We start from the raw sequence: 17,856 nt of genomic DNA, 5'->3' as shown, positions 1-17,856 counted from the left end.
ACGCATCAATAAGTTATGTGAGCAAGACAGCAAGCCGTGTAAGTTGAACAGCATGCCGGACGAACAAAACAGCGAGCCGTGTGGGTATGCAGTGTTGTGAAGGCTACACGTGACGACGACTTAAGTTAACGAACCACATGTGCGAGGTCCCGAGAGATGGCAAAGCATCCTAAGGAGTGCTAGGGATGGCTTATACAATATGAGGAAAAACGAACCTTTAAGTCGGAGCTCCAAATCCGCCCATAACCCAGTATGATTGATTCTATAAAATGATGTTTTCTTTTGGAAACAAACAAAAGACTTAGCATACTCTTTAAGAGGGGATACTCCATGTGAGGTAGGCATATGGGCACACGGGCTCTCGACTGACGTAGCTTGTGTGAGGATGCATAATACATGTGTACCCTAGAGTCATGACGGACAGCGAGGGACATGTATAGACGATCAGCCTAGGTGCTCGAGGTAAAGATAGGTGATATCCATGAGACGACCTAATAGACATGACTGAAGTCAAGAAGCAAACTATGCAGCAATGTAATGGAGTATAACTGAGTAGTTGTGACGATTGAATAGCTATGTGGGTTAGTTGGTTGTTAGGATTTATGTCTCATGCACAGATCACATGTGGTGCAAACACGTTGGCAGATATCTATGAGACACCTAGCAAAGGTGATCTCATGCAAGGACACTTGGCAGAGATAATCTCATGCAAGGAAGACACCTTGCAAAGGTGGTTTCATGCAAGGAAGACACCTAACAGGGAGTTAAGGAAGTTCTCTAAGAGATGAACAGGTGTCAAGCTTGTGGGTTTTAGATATGATTGGTTATCCATGTGGCCTCTTCTTGAAGAGGACACATGTGGACTGATGTTAACCAACTCTCTGTCGTGTGATGTCACCGTAGCAGTTTTGTTAGAGGTGGTAAAAAAAACCTCTATTGTCATAGGAAGACAATGGGCTGAGTTTTGTATTCTCCCATAATCTTTGCAAGAATAAAATTGGACTGTTGCCTTAAACTATTGTTGTGTGTTACTGAGTGAAGATTAAGACTAGATTGGATCTAGTGTTGACACGGGCAAGTACAGTGATTAAATAACAAAAAAATTTAACCTGCAATATTGTCCCCGTGACAACAAGCCTAACCTAGAACCTTTACCATATTTTATCAAATCAGATCCAACAGCCTTAATCCAGATCCAAAATTATTGGATCAGAGTAGTGGATTTTGGGTCGGAAACAATTCTTAGGATAGCTTCAATTTTTAACACTTAAAATCAACTCCATCTTAAATCCTATCCGCACCGATCAAAAAATTTTAAATCCTAGATAGACCAATAACACGAACCCACATGTATATTACCCTTATTAGGATTTGTGCAATTGGTCATCTTGGATTTTGTCGGCTAAAAATCTCTCAAGACCAACCCATATTACATCGAGACACCCTTGACCTTTAGTGAAGAAGCTTTTTTTTATTTTATTTTATATATACTGGAAATAGAGATTATGTACAATTGAACTCCAATATTAGCCCTAATAATGGTAGCACCCAAAACAAACTCCAGTGTTGGGAAAACTCTTGTCGCCAACATAACCATTGGTACATCAGAGTACATGTTAGCCAGCCAACCTGCCAGGGGAAAAAAACAAACTTTTTGCAATTTTGCAGTTCAAATCATAATATTTTTCATAAAGTTGGCCTGAATGCAATCCAAGGATGATACCATAGCAGCTTACATACTACATTTCCTTCCATCATTGGGGTTGGGGGTTGAGGAGGACAAAAGGGTCATCTTTGTTTGTGGGGTGGGTGCAAAGACGAGAAAACAAATCTTTGTGATGCTAACACTTGTGGAGGACCACCCTTTCACATTTTGCAACAAGGGAATCAGGATGGGTTATATATAATAAGAAGAGAGGATCATCACCAGAAAAAATGTTAACCAATTCACAACAAGATTAAAATCTCCTTTTCAGTCTATGATATATGATTTCTTCTACAATTACAGAAAATCTAGGAAACAATGGAGAGAAATTACTTGATGCAAATAAAATACCTCATTTTGTCACTTGTCAGGCCTTAGGCTTCAAAGAGTGACCTGACTCTACTTTCTTAATTTCAAAGATTAGCATCCTCCACATCTTGAGAACAAACATCTCTGCTTCGTCGTCCAAGATAGATTGAAGCAGCTCCAACATTTGCGATGCTCGGACATGATCTTTGGTACTCGACACAATGTAGTCAACCAGAGTCGCTTCTTCCTCTCCAAGAAACTCGGTAATCTTCTTTGAGATCCACGGTCTCATTCTCTCATGAAGCTCATGCTGTCAATAAATAAGTCTTAGAAAAAGCTTAAAAGAGATGAACTTGGACTCCCCCTAAAATTCTATTTCACATTGACTCAATTTCACCTAATTTGTTCATCTATATATTTAAATATAGAAAGTGCATGCAATAGAGTAAAACAATTGGTATGAATTACGGAAATCTCCCCCCACCTTGTCATATACAGCCCAATTTATCTCATATGAGAATAACTCCTCCTTGGTTTTTGGGATCATATCAATCAACTGTTTTGCATCCAAAAGTTTCTTGTTTTCTGGTGTTTTCAGCTTATCTGAACTGTGATCCCGATCAAGATTCTTTTCTCTGCTCTCATCTCTGACATGATTACTGTCATCATCGTTCCGATCTCGATCTCGGTCACGGTCTCGAACTCGATCTCGCTGGCTCGACCTGTCACTGGATCGCTTATTTCTTTCCCTTTCCACTTCAGACCTCTCTTCTTTGGGAGTAACATGTGAGATACGCTTAGCGAATTCTGCTGCCGCAGCCAAATTCGGGGATGGGGCCCCAGAAACATCAGGTTTGACAGCCTGCAGTTCCTCAGTGGAGTAATCAATGGGAACTAGAGGCCTCATCTTCTTTTCCTTATCCGCATCATCATCATCCTCTTCATGAAAAACAGAAAGTACAGTGGTTCGTTTGCCTGAGCCCACAAGACCAAAACCCAGCTTCCGAGATGGGGCATTGCTATTGTGCATCGTATCTGATACTGCTACCACTACCGCAGACATGGTTGAACCATCACCATCACCATCACCATTTTTCATAACCAAGTCACCTATCAAATATAATGTCCAAACCATCTCAATTACAGAAAAGAAAAGCCGAGGAAAAGAAAACTGAGGTAGTATAGGAAACTTACCAGCATGATTATCAATACCAGAATCACTCTCATAAGACTGTTGTTCAACAGCATCGGATCTACCTTCAACATTGGGTTCTTCTAACAACATGGGTTTTTCACTTCCATTAGTCATCTGGTCAGATGCATGCTTGGATTCATCATTCTTCTTCTGCTGCTGCTCTTCAAGCGATCTCCTCTTCGCCTCGGCAATTTCTTCCTCTTCTCTGAATATATCAGCCAAGTCTTCCTCTCTTTCTCGCTGCCTTCTCTTCCTCTTCTCCTCAAGCACGCTACTCCTACGCCTCCTTTTCCTTGTATTGTCGTCATCACTCTCATCCTCCTGTTCCATGATCTCTCTCTTTCTCTCTCGCTCCCTTTCCTTCTCTCTCTCCTTCTCATGCTGCCGCTGATACTCTTTCTCTCTCTCCCTAGACTCCCAATCCTTTACACGCTCCTTGTACAAACGCTCAGCCTCTCGAATCTTCATATCTCGTTCCCTCTCTCTCCGAACTCGTTCTCTCTCCCTTTCCCTCTCATATCTTTCTAGTTCACGTTCCTTCTCCCGTTTAAGGTCTCGCTCTCTGTCTCTATCTCTACTCCTCCTATCATACCTTCTGTTCCTGTCAGGTGAACTTGTTTCAGGCTTATCATGCTCACTAGTAGGTTTGTTTTCACTTGTCGTCTCATCATCATTTTTATCCTCTGCTGCATCTGCACCAGTAGAGAAGAAAATAGTTGAAACACAACAAAAACTAATAACATAAACAACAACACAACATAATAATTGCATCATAAAGATGACAATAATAATACCGCTTTTCGTTATATCTACATCTGAGTCACCATCTCTTGATTTAGTAGGCACTTCAGAGTTCGATTTTGCAGGACCATCAGCAGCAGAAGTCTGTGTGGGTGGAGGAGGGGGCAGGGGTTTGGTCTTTAACCTCTCTTCCAACATATTATTAAGCTTCTCCAAAGCATCCTGGTCAGCTACTCGATCTTCATCGGTCACAATTCCAAAGTTCTGGCCATTATCTTGATTTTCTTTATCCACCTTTTCATTCTCCTCATTTGAGTCCTTTACAGGGGGCTTAGGAGGTTCATTCTTCTCAACACCTGGTGCACTTTCTTCCTCTTTATTTGCGCCTTCAGTTTCAGTTTCAGTTTCAGTTTCCTTAAGCCTCTCTCTTTCAGTCTTCTTTTCCACATAGCGCTCAAGGTATTCTCTTGTTGCTTGATTAACATTTAGCTGCAGAGAGTATCAGATTAGTCCAGCTCAAGGAGAAAAGAACCAACATATTTTATTAAGAGCAAACATTTAGAGAATAGTAATGTTAGATTCATACACTTCTGAATACTCCGAAATGAAATCTTCACAAGCACACGACCAACATATACCTTTAGAGAAGGAAGTCCAAACTTCTGAAGGTTGATTAAATTTTTATACAAAATTTGTGTAAAATATGCATGTGCAAATGAGCTTTCCCCGTATGCAAAGAAATTAAATCCTGCATGATTGTGATTAACCCCAAATGAAGATATTTTGAATTTTCTAAAATTTATAATGCCTATACACACAAAAGAACAATAGCAGATGCTTTTATCCTTACCGTATTAAGGCCTATAATGTACAAGTACCAAAGCTCATGCTTACGTCCTTACCATGCCAGTGTTAAGGCCTATAATGTAAAAGGGATATTTTGTGATATCTTTGTTGTAATCAGTTTTGGCTGGACTGGTCATCTCAACTGTCTTTGCTCTTATTCCAAAAAAAATTTGCTTATCAAAGAAACACTTTTGAGTACTCTTTTTCTTTCCACTTTGCACCCCTTGAAAAAGATACATTAGAAATAAAAACTTCATTCCAATGTACCCAACCTATGGAAATATCTATTTTGAACTAAGTTATCAGTTTCATATGTTTGTTGTAGAATTAAGAAAAGAAAAGAGAGGTGGGGGGGGGGGATCAACACATTTTTTCTAACAGAGCTACATTTGTTTTGTCAGGATCTCTGAAGACGTTTATCAATGAGTGTCTGTATGCAGTTATTACAGTCAAAGGAAACACTTTTTATGCTATATTTACTACTGAAAAAACGGTTGTTGTAGTACTATAACATAATCACAGATGGTAAAACATGAAAGCTTGAAGTAAAAAAAATCATAGAATCAGAAGGAAAGGACTTATTAAACCAATCATACCACCAGCTCTTGCCCATCAACACTAAATTTAGTCAGTAGGCGTAATGCACGAAGAACCCCTTCTGCAGACTCAAATTCACAAAACCCAAAGCCTCTAGGAGTTCCATCGCTTGGATCTTGAGCACGTTTCCAACTCTTGACAGGTCCACAAAGCTTCAATAAATGAATAGATATCAGGATTCAGTAATTAAAAACATCATTAGGGTTATTGAAATTAGTAAAAACAACAAAACAGCACCTACCCTAAGAAGAGAGAGCATAAAATCGTTTTCAACAGTAGGTGATATCTTTCCAACATAAACTGTTGTTTGTGGTTTCTCCGTTGGTGCAACAATCGGTACAACTGGCCTGACAACAGGAGGGGCAATTGTAGGAAGTCCACGAATCCCAGTAACAGGTGGACGTGACAGTGGTGGAAGCATGCCAATTGCTCCTGGTGGACGTGGAGGAAAGGGAGGCCGAACCATAGCTGCGTAGGGATTAGGATAACGAGGAATTCCTGCACAAACACAACAAAATCTATGCAAACTTGTCAGAAAAAAGATTAGAAATTAGCAAACATTGATGATAGTCCTTCAAACCATTAAAAAAATTTGTAAAGCAGAATAAATCTGGCAAAAATGATTTAACGTTGTTACCACACAATACAAGCATATTAGAGATGGCAGCACAGGTATGGCAACTACCAGCAGTTGAATAGATAACCTGAAGCAAAATGGAGAAAATAACATCCAATTTATAAACTGTGGATATGTGAAGTCGACTCACCTTATATATCTTCTCAAAAAAGTCTTCAGAAATGTGAGCAACACAAGACTTGAAATGTATCACTCACACGAATTGATGATACAACACTACATTATGATGTTGCATTATCTTTAAACAACTCAAAAGTTAAACCAACCCCGATGCACAGCATAACACGAGAGAGAGAGAGAGAGAGAGAGATGATACAAATATGAGCTGAAATATAAGAATAGCGATACCTTGGAACAAAAGCGCAATGAGCATTCACTTGCTACATATGTTCAGCTGCCGTGCAAATCAAGAACACATGAAAGCCCAAAATAGAAAGAATCCTTATATCTACCTAGCAAAATGTAAAGTGACAGAACCACCTACAATTGAACATGGAATATGGGCATTCGGATTTTGCAAACCCTGAGGCTCATTTGAAGTTATGAACAAAAGATGTTTTTTCTGCAACAATGGTTTCTCATAAAATATTCAACAAAACTAAGAGAATATAGCATACCAACATAGGAGTTGAAGCAGATCTTTTAAGAACCGCAAGAAGCCTGCCAACCCTTCTCACCATGATCAATCAAGACACTGTGTAGGAGAAAACATCCTGTCATCGATACCGCATGCATCCCTCAGCTAATCAACACGACTTTTGATATTCTCTTTGGGATCCTCTCAATCATAATTCCAACCCCCACTAAGTCTAACCATTAACCAATTGTGATTTTATAACCACTTATTTTTTAAAGCTAAATTTTATACATCTACATCTCAATGCAGACGACAACCTATCGTTATTTTTCTCTCATTTGCAACAATAATCATTTTTGATGGGTGAAGGGTTAGTGGTTAGCAATAAGAAGTTGGGTTCAAGGGAATTTGAACTTAAGATGTAGGAACAACACTCCACGCGACTTACCAACTTAGCAAAATTCGGCAACATAATCAAATATTTTAAAGTTTACAATGAACACGCAATCTCAAAAACCATACCAATAATCAATTTTTAAAGCTACAATTCACATCTACATCTCAATGCAGAAGACAACCTATCGTTATTTTTCTCTCATTTGTGAACAATAATCATTTTTTTTCTGGGTAAAGGGTTAGTGGTTAGCAATGTGAAGTTGGGTTCAAGGGTATTTGAACTCAGGACATGGGCCCAATGCTCCACGCGTCTTACCAACTTAGCTAAGTTGGCAAAAATAATCAAATATTTTTAAAGTTTACAACAAACATACAATCTCAAAAACCATACCAATAAAGCACAATCAAGACTATTAAGATAACCAATGATTTTTTTAAAGCTAAAATTCACATCTACGGCTTATCAAAAAAAAGAAAAATACATCTACATCTCAATGCAGAAGAGAACTGATCGTTATTTTTCACTCTTTGGTCAACAATAATCATTTTTATGGGGTAAAGGGTTAGTGGTTAGCAAGCAATGTGAAGTTGGTTCAAGGGCATTTGAACCTACGACATTGGCACAATAATCAAATATTTTTAAAGTTTACAACGAACACACAATCTCAAAAGCCATACCAATAAAGCACAATCAAGATTATTCAAAACAAAATCAAGAGCTAAAGCAATCAATTATCCAAATTTCCAAAAAGAAATTAAAGATTAAAGAAAATTCACAAAATCTATATAAACAAACGACAATCAATCACTGAACGAAGAAAAGAAAAACCCACCCGGAGGAGGTATCATGCCCTGCGATGTCGGGAATCCATTGGGCATAAGCCCATAAGGTCTCGCCGCAGGATTGGGAAGCTGACCAGGTGGGACCTGATACATACCACCAGGTCCCAACGGTGACACTGATACGGTAACCGCCCCGGCTCCGCTTGCCGCCCCAGGAAGCATAATTGAAACAGGGTTCACCCCAGGAGGTTGAACATTAGGGTTTTGAACGTTATGGATCTGGAAATTAGGGTTTTGCAAATTAGGGTTTTGCAAATTAGGGTTTTGAAGGTGAGAGAATTGTGGGATCGGCGTGACCGGGCGAAACGATGGAGCGGAAGGAGGGATCGAAGGTGGTGCAAAGGAGTGGACCAAAGGTAGCGGTGTTGTTGATAAGGGAAGATTGGAATTAGGGTTTTCTGCAACAATTGAAGATGAAGATGGTAACGATGCAGAAGAAGACGAAACGAGACTGGGAGGAGGATCTGGTTGGGTTGATTGAAGAAGTAATTTTTCTGGTTGGGGTGTTTCTGGTTTGATTTCTAGGGTTGCAGAAGAGGAAGGAGAGGCCGCCATTAGAGAAGCTTGGGAGAGTCAGGTCGACTGCAAGATGGGGTTTTTATGCCCTAAATCCTAAATTCCTAAGAGACTTCTGTATTTAGTTACCAGAGTCCAGTCTACCGTACCGGAACGCTTATATGACGTTGAAAACTTGGGTGTTAAACACAAGTAGCTTTCCAGCGTATACTAGATTTCCATTGGGCCACGTAGCAATGAACGTTTGGGGAACCATTTTCTTTATTTATGGATGATTCTTATTCTAATCAATTGTTTACGAAGATAACGACGGTTAAAAGCCTTCTACCAAAATGAATATTATAACGTAAGTGGATATTTGAAACTACCTTACCCGACTCATGGGTTCGTTTAGTTTGAATTCAAGTTCACAATTCGTGATTCGTCACTTAAGAATGAATCTGGTTCGTAGGGATAGATAGAGATGAGGGTATTTGAAGGTTCAAGCAACTAATAAAGTACAAAAAGAAATTAAAGAAGACAAATTTTTGAAGAAAAATTCAAAAGAAAAAAAAAATTTATTTAAAAGTTGAAGATGAGGTATAAAAAAAACTAACGCAGAAGGAAATTCACTTGATTCGTTGCATCTCACAAACGTATGGCAAATTGTACTATGAACTGATTCAGTTCGAACCAATTCGTAGTTCAGTACCTCATTAGCGAATTGAGTAACCCTGATTTGAAATAATATATAGCAAGTAAGTGCGGCATGCATGATGTCTTTTCGGATAGATGAATTTGGTATCTCTCTATCATGATCAATGCATATCACGTTTAAGTATCTCGTATGATCTCTCTCAAGGTTTGTAATCTTGTTTTCTTTTTTAGTAAGGATTGAAAGTTTTTTTATTAAACCGTTCTAAAATCAAAAATTTAATTTAGAGGGTCCTTCACAACATAATTGCAGTAGGATACAATTTGGGAGAAAAAAAGATCCAAATAGAGGTTTGTTGCCATTTATGCAAATATGAAAATGAAACAGTGGAATATATTTTTTCAAGGAAAAATTATCTAAAGGACTTGGTGGAGGGATTTCTTTCTAAATAGCCCCTAAGTTTTGGACGGTCTTTTAATAGTCCATTTAGTAAATTTTTCTCTTTTTAATAGACTCCTAACCTCATTCCCACATTTCTCACAATTGAATCTGTAGAAAGGATTTAAGAAGGAAGAAGAAGTCATTTCCAAGAGTTTTTTTTTCGAACATTTTGAAGATCTATGTAAAAAATTAGGATTTTTTTTCATTTTTTCTCTCAGTTTTTTTATGAAAATCAATTTAAGAATGATTCTTTCAGGTTGAAATTATTTAAACAATTTGTTATCTCAAGTTTTTAGTCAATATTTCCATATATTTTAGTCGAAAAGAATCAAAAATTGGAAATGAGTGGGTTTTACCAATATTCGGATTCACCACTTTTTATTTTAAAAGGGGTGAACTCGACAATAAATAGAAAGCATTGTGTTCGACATTAGATAAAAATTGGTGAACTCAACAATAAATAGTGGTGAGTTTGATAGTTAAAATTGTGAACTCGATACTAATTAGAAAAGCATCGAGTTTTATAATAATAAAAAATGGTGAACTCCACAGTAAATAAAAAAAGCGGGAAGATCGTCAACAATGGGGAACCATTAAGAATTAAAAGATTTACAAAATGTCATATCAAGCCACTGAGCAAAACTTAGGGACTATTTAGAAATAAATTTCTCTACTAGGCTCCTTTAAGTAATTTTCCCAAAAAAAAGAACATAAATATAAAACCCCCTATCCCCAACAGTTATTTTGGTTAAAAATCTCAAACCTAATTTGACCTAACTCAAGCCTATTTTTTTATTTTTTACAATCGAGTATCCCAGTAGACAGTGGGCAGGTCTGTATCTAGGCTTTGCCCAATCCATGGACCGTGGTCTTGTCCAAGGACTAGTCTCGAGGCGCGTGCAACGCCCACACATCACATGTACCAGGTAAGTGAGGATACGCCCTCATAGGTGGCCTCTAAGGAATTAATGCTTATACTGGGTATCAAACTCACGACCTACAGGTATTAATCGCTTATCGATCCAAAATTTCCATTGAACCAACCCCTCAGGTTTAATCCAAGCCTGTTATAGGGCCATAAACTTGGACATAGGCTTGGGTTTGAGCTTGTAAATCGGACTTACGAAACCTGATTTATACCTTTAATCTATAGTTTATCTTTGTCATGTTTTGTGAATCTTATTTTTTCAATACTTTTGAAACCCTTGACAACTTTTGACACTCTAAAATTGAGATGGGAGGAAAGACACATGCTCAATGATAAACATTTTTTCCTCTAACCGTAGACATTAATTTGTTTGATGGGGACGTCTCCAAGTCATTTGACGGTAGTATTTTCCTCTAATATTGCATTATTCATTAAAAAAGATGATACCTTGAAGCAAATAATTTAAAGAGAGATAATTTTTGGGGTTATACAATAATTTTGAGAGATTATTATATAAATTTCACATAGACAATCTACCTTTACAACGTTGTCATTAAATATAATGGTATGTTTGTAATTTTAAAAATTAATTCAAGTAAATTTATGTCTTCAATATTCACTATGTAAAAACTTGTAAATTTGACAGGTCAAGACCCACAAATTTTAAAAACTAAATGTCGACGGCTCAGGGTCTTTGAAATTTTTGATGTTCCCCGTATCGATGGCTTAGAGCTGTCAAATATCTCTCATCCTCCATTAATTTGATGGTTTCAAATTTGATAAAATCGACGTATTGATTTGTCAAAATTTATAAAATTCGACAGTCTTGTGCTGTCAAATATGAGCTTTTCAATGTTGTGATTCACCCTTCTCCGATAATTAATGCTAAAGGAGGGTATTTGATAACTAAATTTTTTAATTAATATGAATTTATGTCAATAATACTCCTTTCATTTTCTATTTTTGTTTTGCTAGGCAGTAGCTCATAGGCAACAAGGTTAGTGATCTGTAATTAGTAGATCAAGGAAGATTTTGAACTCAACTCGTGATATCAACACTCATAGATTTTATTATAATTGTAAATATTATAAAGTGATGTAATCATAGTGCATTGGGAGTTTTGGTCTCGTTACGATCGAATGTATTAGAAACCAGTTAATGATAATTGTTAAAGCTATTTTCATATACTAGTAGGTGGAATGTGCAAAGGCAGAAGTATTGCAAAAAATTAGAATTTATGATTGATTAAATTTTTTTATAATTAATTTCAAGAAAAAATTAAATAGATAATCATTTTTTATAATTTAAGATGTTATAAGAATATTTTTGTAATTTAAAATATCAACTAAGGTAATTTTGAGAAAACATAATAAAAGGATATGTGATTGTAATTTTGTCAATTTATTTATTGACAAAAATGAGCTTAATAATAATAAGGTTAAATATAAAAGTGGTTGCATTTTTTGCCTTCCAAATTTTAGTATCAAGAAACACTTTTGCAGTCTTTTCTCATTATGATAGTAAAGACATTTAAAAAGTAATGGGCTCAATAATATTTGCAATATATTCTTCTCATTTTCCTAAAACATCCATAAGTAAATTTTAGATTTTATTAACTCAAAAAATTATTATTAAAAAATCACTATAAATCATAACTCTATTTTATAAGTTGTGTGGTATGAACAATATTTCCTCTTCGCAGGGTGCTCCCTCACTTTCCTGGTGCATGTATTGTGTGAGTGTTGCAAATGTTCGGGGGAGGGACCCATATGCCTTGGCTCCATCCCTAGCTCATCTGATCCCAACCCCTAGTCGAACGGTTAGTCCAACACCCCGTTCTTATTAAAAATTAAAAGGGAAAAAAAAAACTCAATTTTGGACCTTAGTAACAATAACTCGAAGAGACTGAGGGCAATTAGAAGATAAAACTACACTATCAACCGAAGTCTAAGGTTAAAGCTCCATCGGAGCATATTGAACAGTGAAGATCCTGTGCTCCCATATGCTAGTTCGCTAGCCCACTGTCCACGCCATTTATTTTATGAACACACCTATAATGGTATAATTTACAAAATCATGTCAAATCTCTCAGTATAATCAATGATTCAGTGAGAGACCAACAAAAAAAAAAAAAACTTCTATTGGCACAGTGAAAATATCACTCTCTCACTTTAATTTAAGAAATGATGTTAGATCTGAATATTTTCTTCTCTTTAATGAAGAGATATCGAAGATTAAAGAGCACGAGATCAACATCAAAAATCATAATAGAACATAGTCACTGATACCAATTTTTCCTTTTTATGGTTTACTGTTGATATTGGTAATTCAATGCTTTGTTACATTTTATTTTAATTATAAAGAAAACTTTGATGTGAAAATGGTAACTGTTATTTTAAAAGGTGTTTGTGTTAAATTTTAATTTGATGATGATAAATAATTTAATCATGGATTAGTTGAGATGGTAAGGGCGATTGGGTCTATTCCTTAGGTAACATTTTCAAATTTTTATATGCCCTTCCCCATAAAAGTGATTATATTTAAATGCCGAATATGTGTTACAGTAATAGGTATGTGCAGCCTGTCAAAGCAAAATAATAATAATAATAATAATAATAATAATTTAAGTAATTTAGGTGCACTAAGTAAAAAATTATGGTGCCAATAGAATTTCTCTCGGATTACGTTATGTGGCGTGCAGGAAAAGGAGAGTAGGATAGATATTGAACTTTCGGGAGTTCTCAATCTCTAGTAATTGTTGCATGGATGGGATTGGGTTGAGATCGCGATAAATCTGAGCTTTTGTTTTTGAAGAAGTCCGGATCCTATAAACAACATACTTTCTGAATCCTATAAGAATACTCTCTCTCTCTCTCTCTTTCTCTCTCTCTCTCTGTTCATCTTCTCTAGAGCGCTAAGATGGTTAACAGGGAAACAGCTCGAACGATAGTCGGCATCATTGGTCTCTCTCTCTCTCTCTCTCTCTCTCTCTCTCTCTCTCTCTCTCTCTCTCTCTCTCTCTCTCTTTTCTAACTTTTATCTGTATTTTTTTTTGTTGTTGCAGGAAATGTCATATCCTTCGGCCTGTTTGTCTCACCCGTGTGAGTTTTCTTTCCTCAATCATGGTTTTCAAACCCAGTTTTCATCCCGTCTTGGCATCGACCGAATTGACTCGTTTGAGTTATTTCAACTTGGATGAGAGTTGAGACAAATCCTTTATAACCTATTTAAATGTTTTTAGAAAAAGAATTATTGTTAAGTAGTAATTATTTTTATTATAAACTAGGTCATTGGACATTCAATCACATAATGTCATTTGAGATCAGGCCTAGGTCACTTAAATATCAGAAAAATAAAAAATTGTATAGAAAAATCAATGCAAGATTTCACAGAATCCAGATTGATAAATTCCAAAGCTTTATAGGACTTTGTTGCCCCTTGTATAGAGGCCATCCCTAATTTAAAAAAAAAAAAAATTTACTCACGTTATGGAAATTCTCAATACACTTGACATCCTGAGATTTGTCAATCCGAGATTCTATGAAATCCTGAGAAAGAATAACTTTATGTGCACAAAAAATTTCTCCTTAGATCTCAAAGAGTCATGATGATAGATGATTTACACCAAACATCTCTCTTGGATGCATCAAGATCGAGTTGAGTTATCTCAATCTTGGGCGAGTTTTAAGAATAAGTTCTCAATTGTTTGAAGGATATACTTGTGATGGTTTGCAACATTGATTTCTCCCAACAGACCAATGTTTAAAGGACTTTTCTAAGCTCAAACAACATTTGAGATTCTCCATCAAATATACTCATGGCTGACTTTTCTAGGGTTCGGTATTATTTTATAGGGATCAAGTCTTATTGGCAATATTTTGCGTTTTTTTATCTCTTATTTTTCAAAAAGAAAAGAAAAAGAAGACTATATTAAAGATTTGTGGGTGATTTAGACTTACCTTTTCATGCATGTTTTCGTCAATATATAGTAGAGATACCCCAGTGATGATATGTTGACCTAAGTTTTGTCTGAGATAATAACATAAAATGACTTCGTCTTCAACCCATTTTATGGTTATTAATAATCACTCAAAAAAGTTTGATGTAACCTTCTATGGTGGTGATTTATGATTCAGGCCAACATTTTATAAAATCATTAAGAAAGGAGCAGTACAGGATTTTTCACCGATCCCTTATCTGGCGACCATAATGAATTGTGTGTTGTGGGTCTTCTATGGTCTCCCTATTGTCCATCCACACAGCCTTCTCGTCATCACAATCAACGGTGTTGGCCTCTTTCTCGAGATCTGCTACATAACAACTTACCTCATTTATGCCAATAATCAACAGAGGGTAAGTTATTTTTCCAAACTCCCCTCCATTTTGATAGTTATTTTCTGATATTTAATTTTTTTTTAAAAACAGAGAATCTATAAAATTAGAAGTACTTTCCTACAGACATATAATATTACTGGGAGGATTCTTGATTCCTAGTGTTGTTTGATTATAAAATTTAATTCCATCTAAAATTTCCTTTTGTGCTTCTTATCAATCTAGAAACCATGTCCAAAGTAGTTCATCGTAAACATTTCTGCTACGGAGCCTAATCTATTATTGTTTTATTTATTTTTACTGAGGAAATTATATAAAAACAGGCACATATGATCTCAAAATTACTAATATATATATGTATCCATGAGTTTAATACCCAGTTTGAGCATTAATTCCTCAGGAGCCACCCAGGAGGGCACACCCTCACTTACCTGGTGCATGTGATGTGAGGGCGTTGTATGTGCCTGGGATTAATCCTTTGACAAGACAATGGTCTATGGACTAGGCAAAGGCCAGATACAGGCCGGGTCCTCTACATGCAGGCATACCTAGTCATCAAGAAAACAAAAGTTCATGTACACAGTTTGCTATTTATTTATATCAAAATAAGAACCCAATGAACTATCATCTAACTGAATTTACCGTTGTACCATTGATTTGAACCTGAAATTACTAGCCTAGATACATTTCTAAAATATTTATCAAAAAGTTCGTATGCGCATTTTGGTATTTGTTTATTTATATCAAAATGGGTACTCACCGTCTGGTCATTTTACTCAATTCACCTCTAAACATTGTTTGAATCCAAAACTACAAGCCCAAACACATTTCAAAAATATTTATGAAAATATGTATCCATTTTGATCTTATGTTTTGTATTAAAATATATATAAGTTTTTTACCCAATAAATACATTTATTAGGTGATCAATAAATGCATTTATATTATATTGGCATTAATTACCAAAGCATTTACTATAATAATAAAAAAAACATATATAATTCAAAATACTTAAATGCTCATAGCATATATTATGTAAACAAATATTTATTATGTAAAAGACAAAAGAAAGAAGAGTATTATTGGTAAAAAAATTATTGAACAATATTAACATCCCTATGAATATTGGACATTAACATTCCTTATATACATAAGATGGCATTCAGAGACCCTAAAGAGAGTTAAAACATTTTTTCAATGTATGGGTTAGAACTTTCAAAATGGGCTGATTTTTTGTAAGATCTCTATGATGTAGATATCATTCTCACCAAAAATCAGCCCATCCCAAAACTTCTAACCCCATCAAAAGTGGTTTACAAAACTTGGACGGTCCACAATTTTTTAACTTGTAAACTAGTGTTAAACATACACATGACCATTTTACTGTATTTTCTTTTAATACCATTGTTTTGATTTACACACCAATGAACTTACTTTTTTTGGAAAAAAGAAATAAGGTAATGGGTATAAAAGTAAAACCATGAAAGTGATACTACAAAATATATCCATTTTGGTAGAAATAATAAATGCTGAAATAGATTTATACACTTTTAGATAAATATGTTTGAGAAAGGTGTCTGGGCTTATACTTTTGGTAAAAAAGCCCACCCATTTTGGTAAGACATTCTCTCCTCTTCTTTTTCCTTAATGCATGATAATGTTAAAGTCTTAAAGACAATGCCTACATTTTTGTAATGTATCATACTATCATATGTTTAACTCCTATTGTGTTACTTTCTTTTCAGCTAAGGGTATTTAAATTTTTGGCCATCGAAATAGTATTCTTCGTCATTGTAGTAGGTGTTACACTAGGTGTATTTCACACCTCCGACGCAAGGTCGATGTTTGTTGGAGTTCTCTGTGTCATATTTGGCGTGTGTATGTACGCTTCGCCTCTCAGTGTTGTGGTATGTCAACCACTCTTGTGATTACAATCATAAATTCTGTTTGCATTTTTCTTCTCCATCTTTGAGATTCTCTCTTTTTTTTATCCATTTAATGACAATAATAGGCTTTATTTTAATTTTATCACTCATTTTCCTTACTTGCAGAGATTAGTTATCCAAACCAAGAGTGTGGAATATATGCCATTCTTTCTTTCACTTACAAGCTTCCTCAATGGACTCATTTGGCTGACTTATGCTCTCCTGCGTTTCGACCCCTATATCTTGGTAATTACATTAGATACAATGCAATTTAATAAGAATGTTTCCCAAAATGGAGATTAAAATATTTATCAGAAAGGCCACATAAACATTTTGGTATTTTCTATTTTTACTAAAACAGGTATCTAGCCACTAAACTGAATTTATCTTTATACCTTCATTTTTCCAATTCATACATATAAACTTTTTTTTTTTTCAAAAAGGGTACCATTTAGCTGAATTTACCTTTATACCTCTATTATTTTCATGTTTCAATCACCATCCAAATCCTAAATATAGTTTAAAAATAAATAAATACCAAAATGGATATACGACATTTTTTATGAAGATTTTAGAAATATGGCCGGACCAGTAGTTGTGGCCTTGTACAGGACGATTTTGGTATGTATTTATATGCAGATAAGGTTCATTTAGGGAAATTCGTTAAAATTAATGTTCCTTTTGCAGACTGGGAATGGTTTGGGAACCTTGCTTGGTATAATACAGCTTCTGGTGTATGCGATTTACTACAAGTCAACCTCTACAAAGGGAGACAAGACGAAACCTGAAGTGCAGATGGCGGCCAATAGCGTTTGATTGTAATGTTCATATTCGGTTTTTTTTGAGTTCGTAATTCGGTTGGATCAGGCAAATAAAGCAAACTTAATTAAACAATTTATGGTGTGCGATGGTTTTAATTTTCTTTCATTATTTTTGTTTATTTATTTATTCAAATTTTTTTTTTTGGGGGGGGAGGGTGGTGTTCATGCAACTTTGGTACTTATTGAATGGTATTTTTGCCATCTTAACCTGTGTGTCTTCTTCAACTTTATCTAGTTGTTAACCAACCCTTGTGTAATCAATGACAAACTCTCAAAAATGTTAATTAGGATTTGTGTTTCATTTATAATAGAAAAATGGGAATTTGATTGATTTGGAGAGAGTGAGAGGAAAGAGAAGATTAGGATTATGGTTTGGCCTGTTTGAGATTTTGGGAAGGTACCTGAAATGATAG

The 17,856-nt window shown here is 35.6% G+C and overlaps 2 protein-coding genes across 4 annotated transcripts; one reads left to right on the top strand and one right to left on the bottom strand.

Annotated features, from left to right (window-relative positions):
* Nucleotides 1-1,871: 1,871 nt before the first annotated feature.
* LOC147398869 (splicing factor PWI domain-containing protein / RNA recognition motif (RRM)-containing protein) lies at nucleotides 1,872-8,498 on the bottom strand. 3 transcript variants are annotated; one of them, XM_086448209.1, is made up of 8 exons: nucleotides 6,379-6,657; nucleotides 6,031-6,097; nucleotides 5,635-5,891; nucleotides 5,393-5,545; nucleotides 4,004-4,439; nucleotides 3,209-3,901; nucleotides 2,499-3,124; nucleotides 1,872-2,324 (listed from the first exon to the last, which is right to left on the bottom strand). In XM_086448209.1, exons 2-8 carry the CDS (start codon nucleotides 6,044-6,046, stop codon nucleotides 2,073-2,075), a joined length of 2,433 nt encoding a protein of 810 aa, XP_086304335.1. In that variant the 5' UTR covers nucleotides 6,047-6,097; nucleotides 6,379-6,657; the 3' UTR covers nucleotides 1,872-2,072. The 3 variants fall into 3 exon arrangements, with proteins under 3 accessions (XP_086304335.1, XP_086304333.1, XP_086304334.1); XM_086448207.1 differs by lacking the exons at nucleotides 6,031-6,097; nucleotides 6,379-6,657 and adding an exon at nucleotides 7,837-8,498; XM_086448208.1 differs by having other exon boundaries at nucleotides 6,031-6,657.
* A 4,714-nt stretch (nucleotides 8,499-13,212) lies between these two features.
* Nucleotides 13,213-17,582, top strand: ATVEX1 (Nodulin MtN3 family protein). The gene is made up of 6 exons (XM_086448206.1): nucleotides 13,213-13,327; nucleotides 13,430-13,466; nucleotides 14,502-14,718; nucleotides 16,443-16,604; nucleotides 16,749-16,868; nucleotides 17,310-17,582. The coding sequence occupies exons 1-6, from the start codon at nucleotides 13,285-13,287 to the stop codon at nucleotides 17,436-17,438; spliced, it is 708 nt and encodes a 235-aa protein (XP_086304332.1). The 5' UTR covers nucleotides 13,213-13,284; the 3' UTR covers nucleotides 17,439-17,582.
* The last annotated feature ends 274 nt before the right edge of the window (nucleotides 17,583-17,856 follow it).

Source organism: Akebia trifoliata, chromosome 7 (assembly GCF_017979445.1).
Source record: "Akebia trifoliata isolate Shusen 1 chromosome 7, ASM1797944v1, whole genome shotgun sequence".
NCBI classification, from domain to species: domain Eukaryota; kingdom Viridiplantae; phylum Streptophyta; class Magnoliopsida; order Ranunculales; family Lardizabalaceae; genus Akebia; species Akebia trifoliata.
The sequence above is the reverse complement of the archived record's forward strand: the minus strand, read 5'-3'. Positions and strand labels throughout refer to the sequence as shown.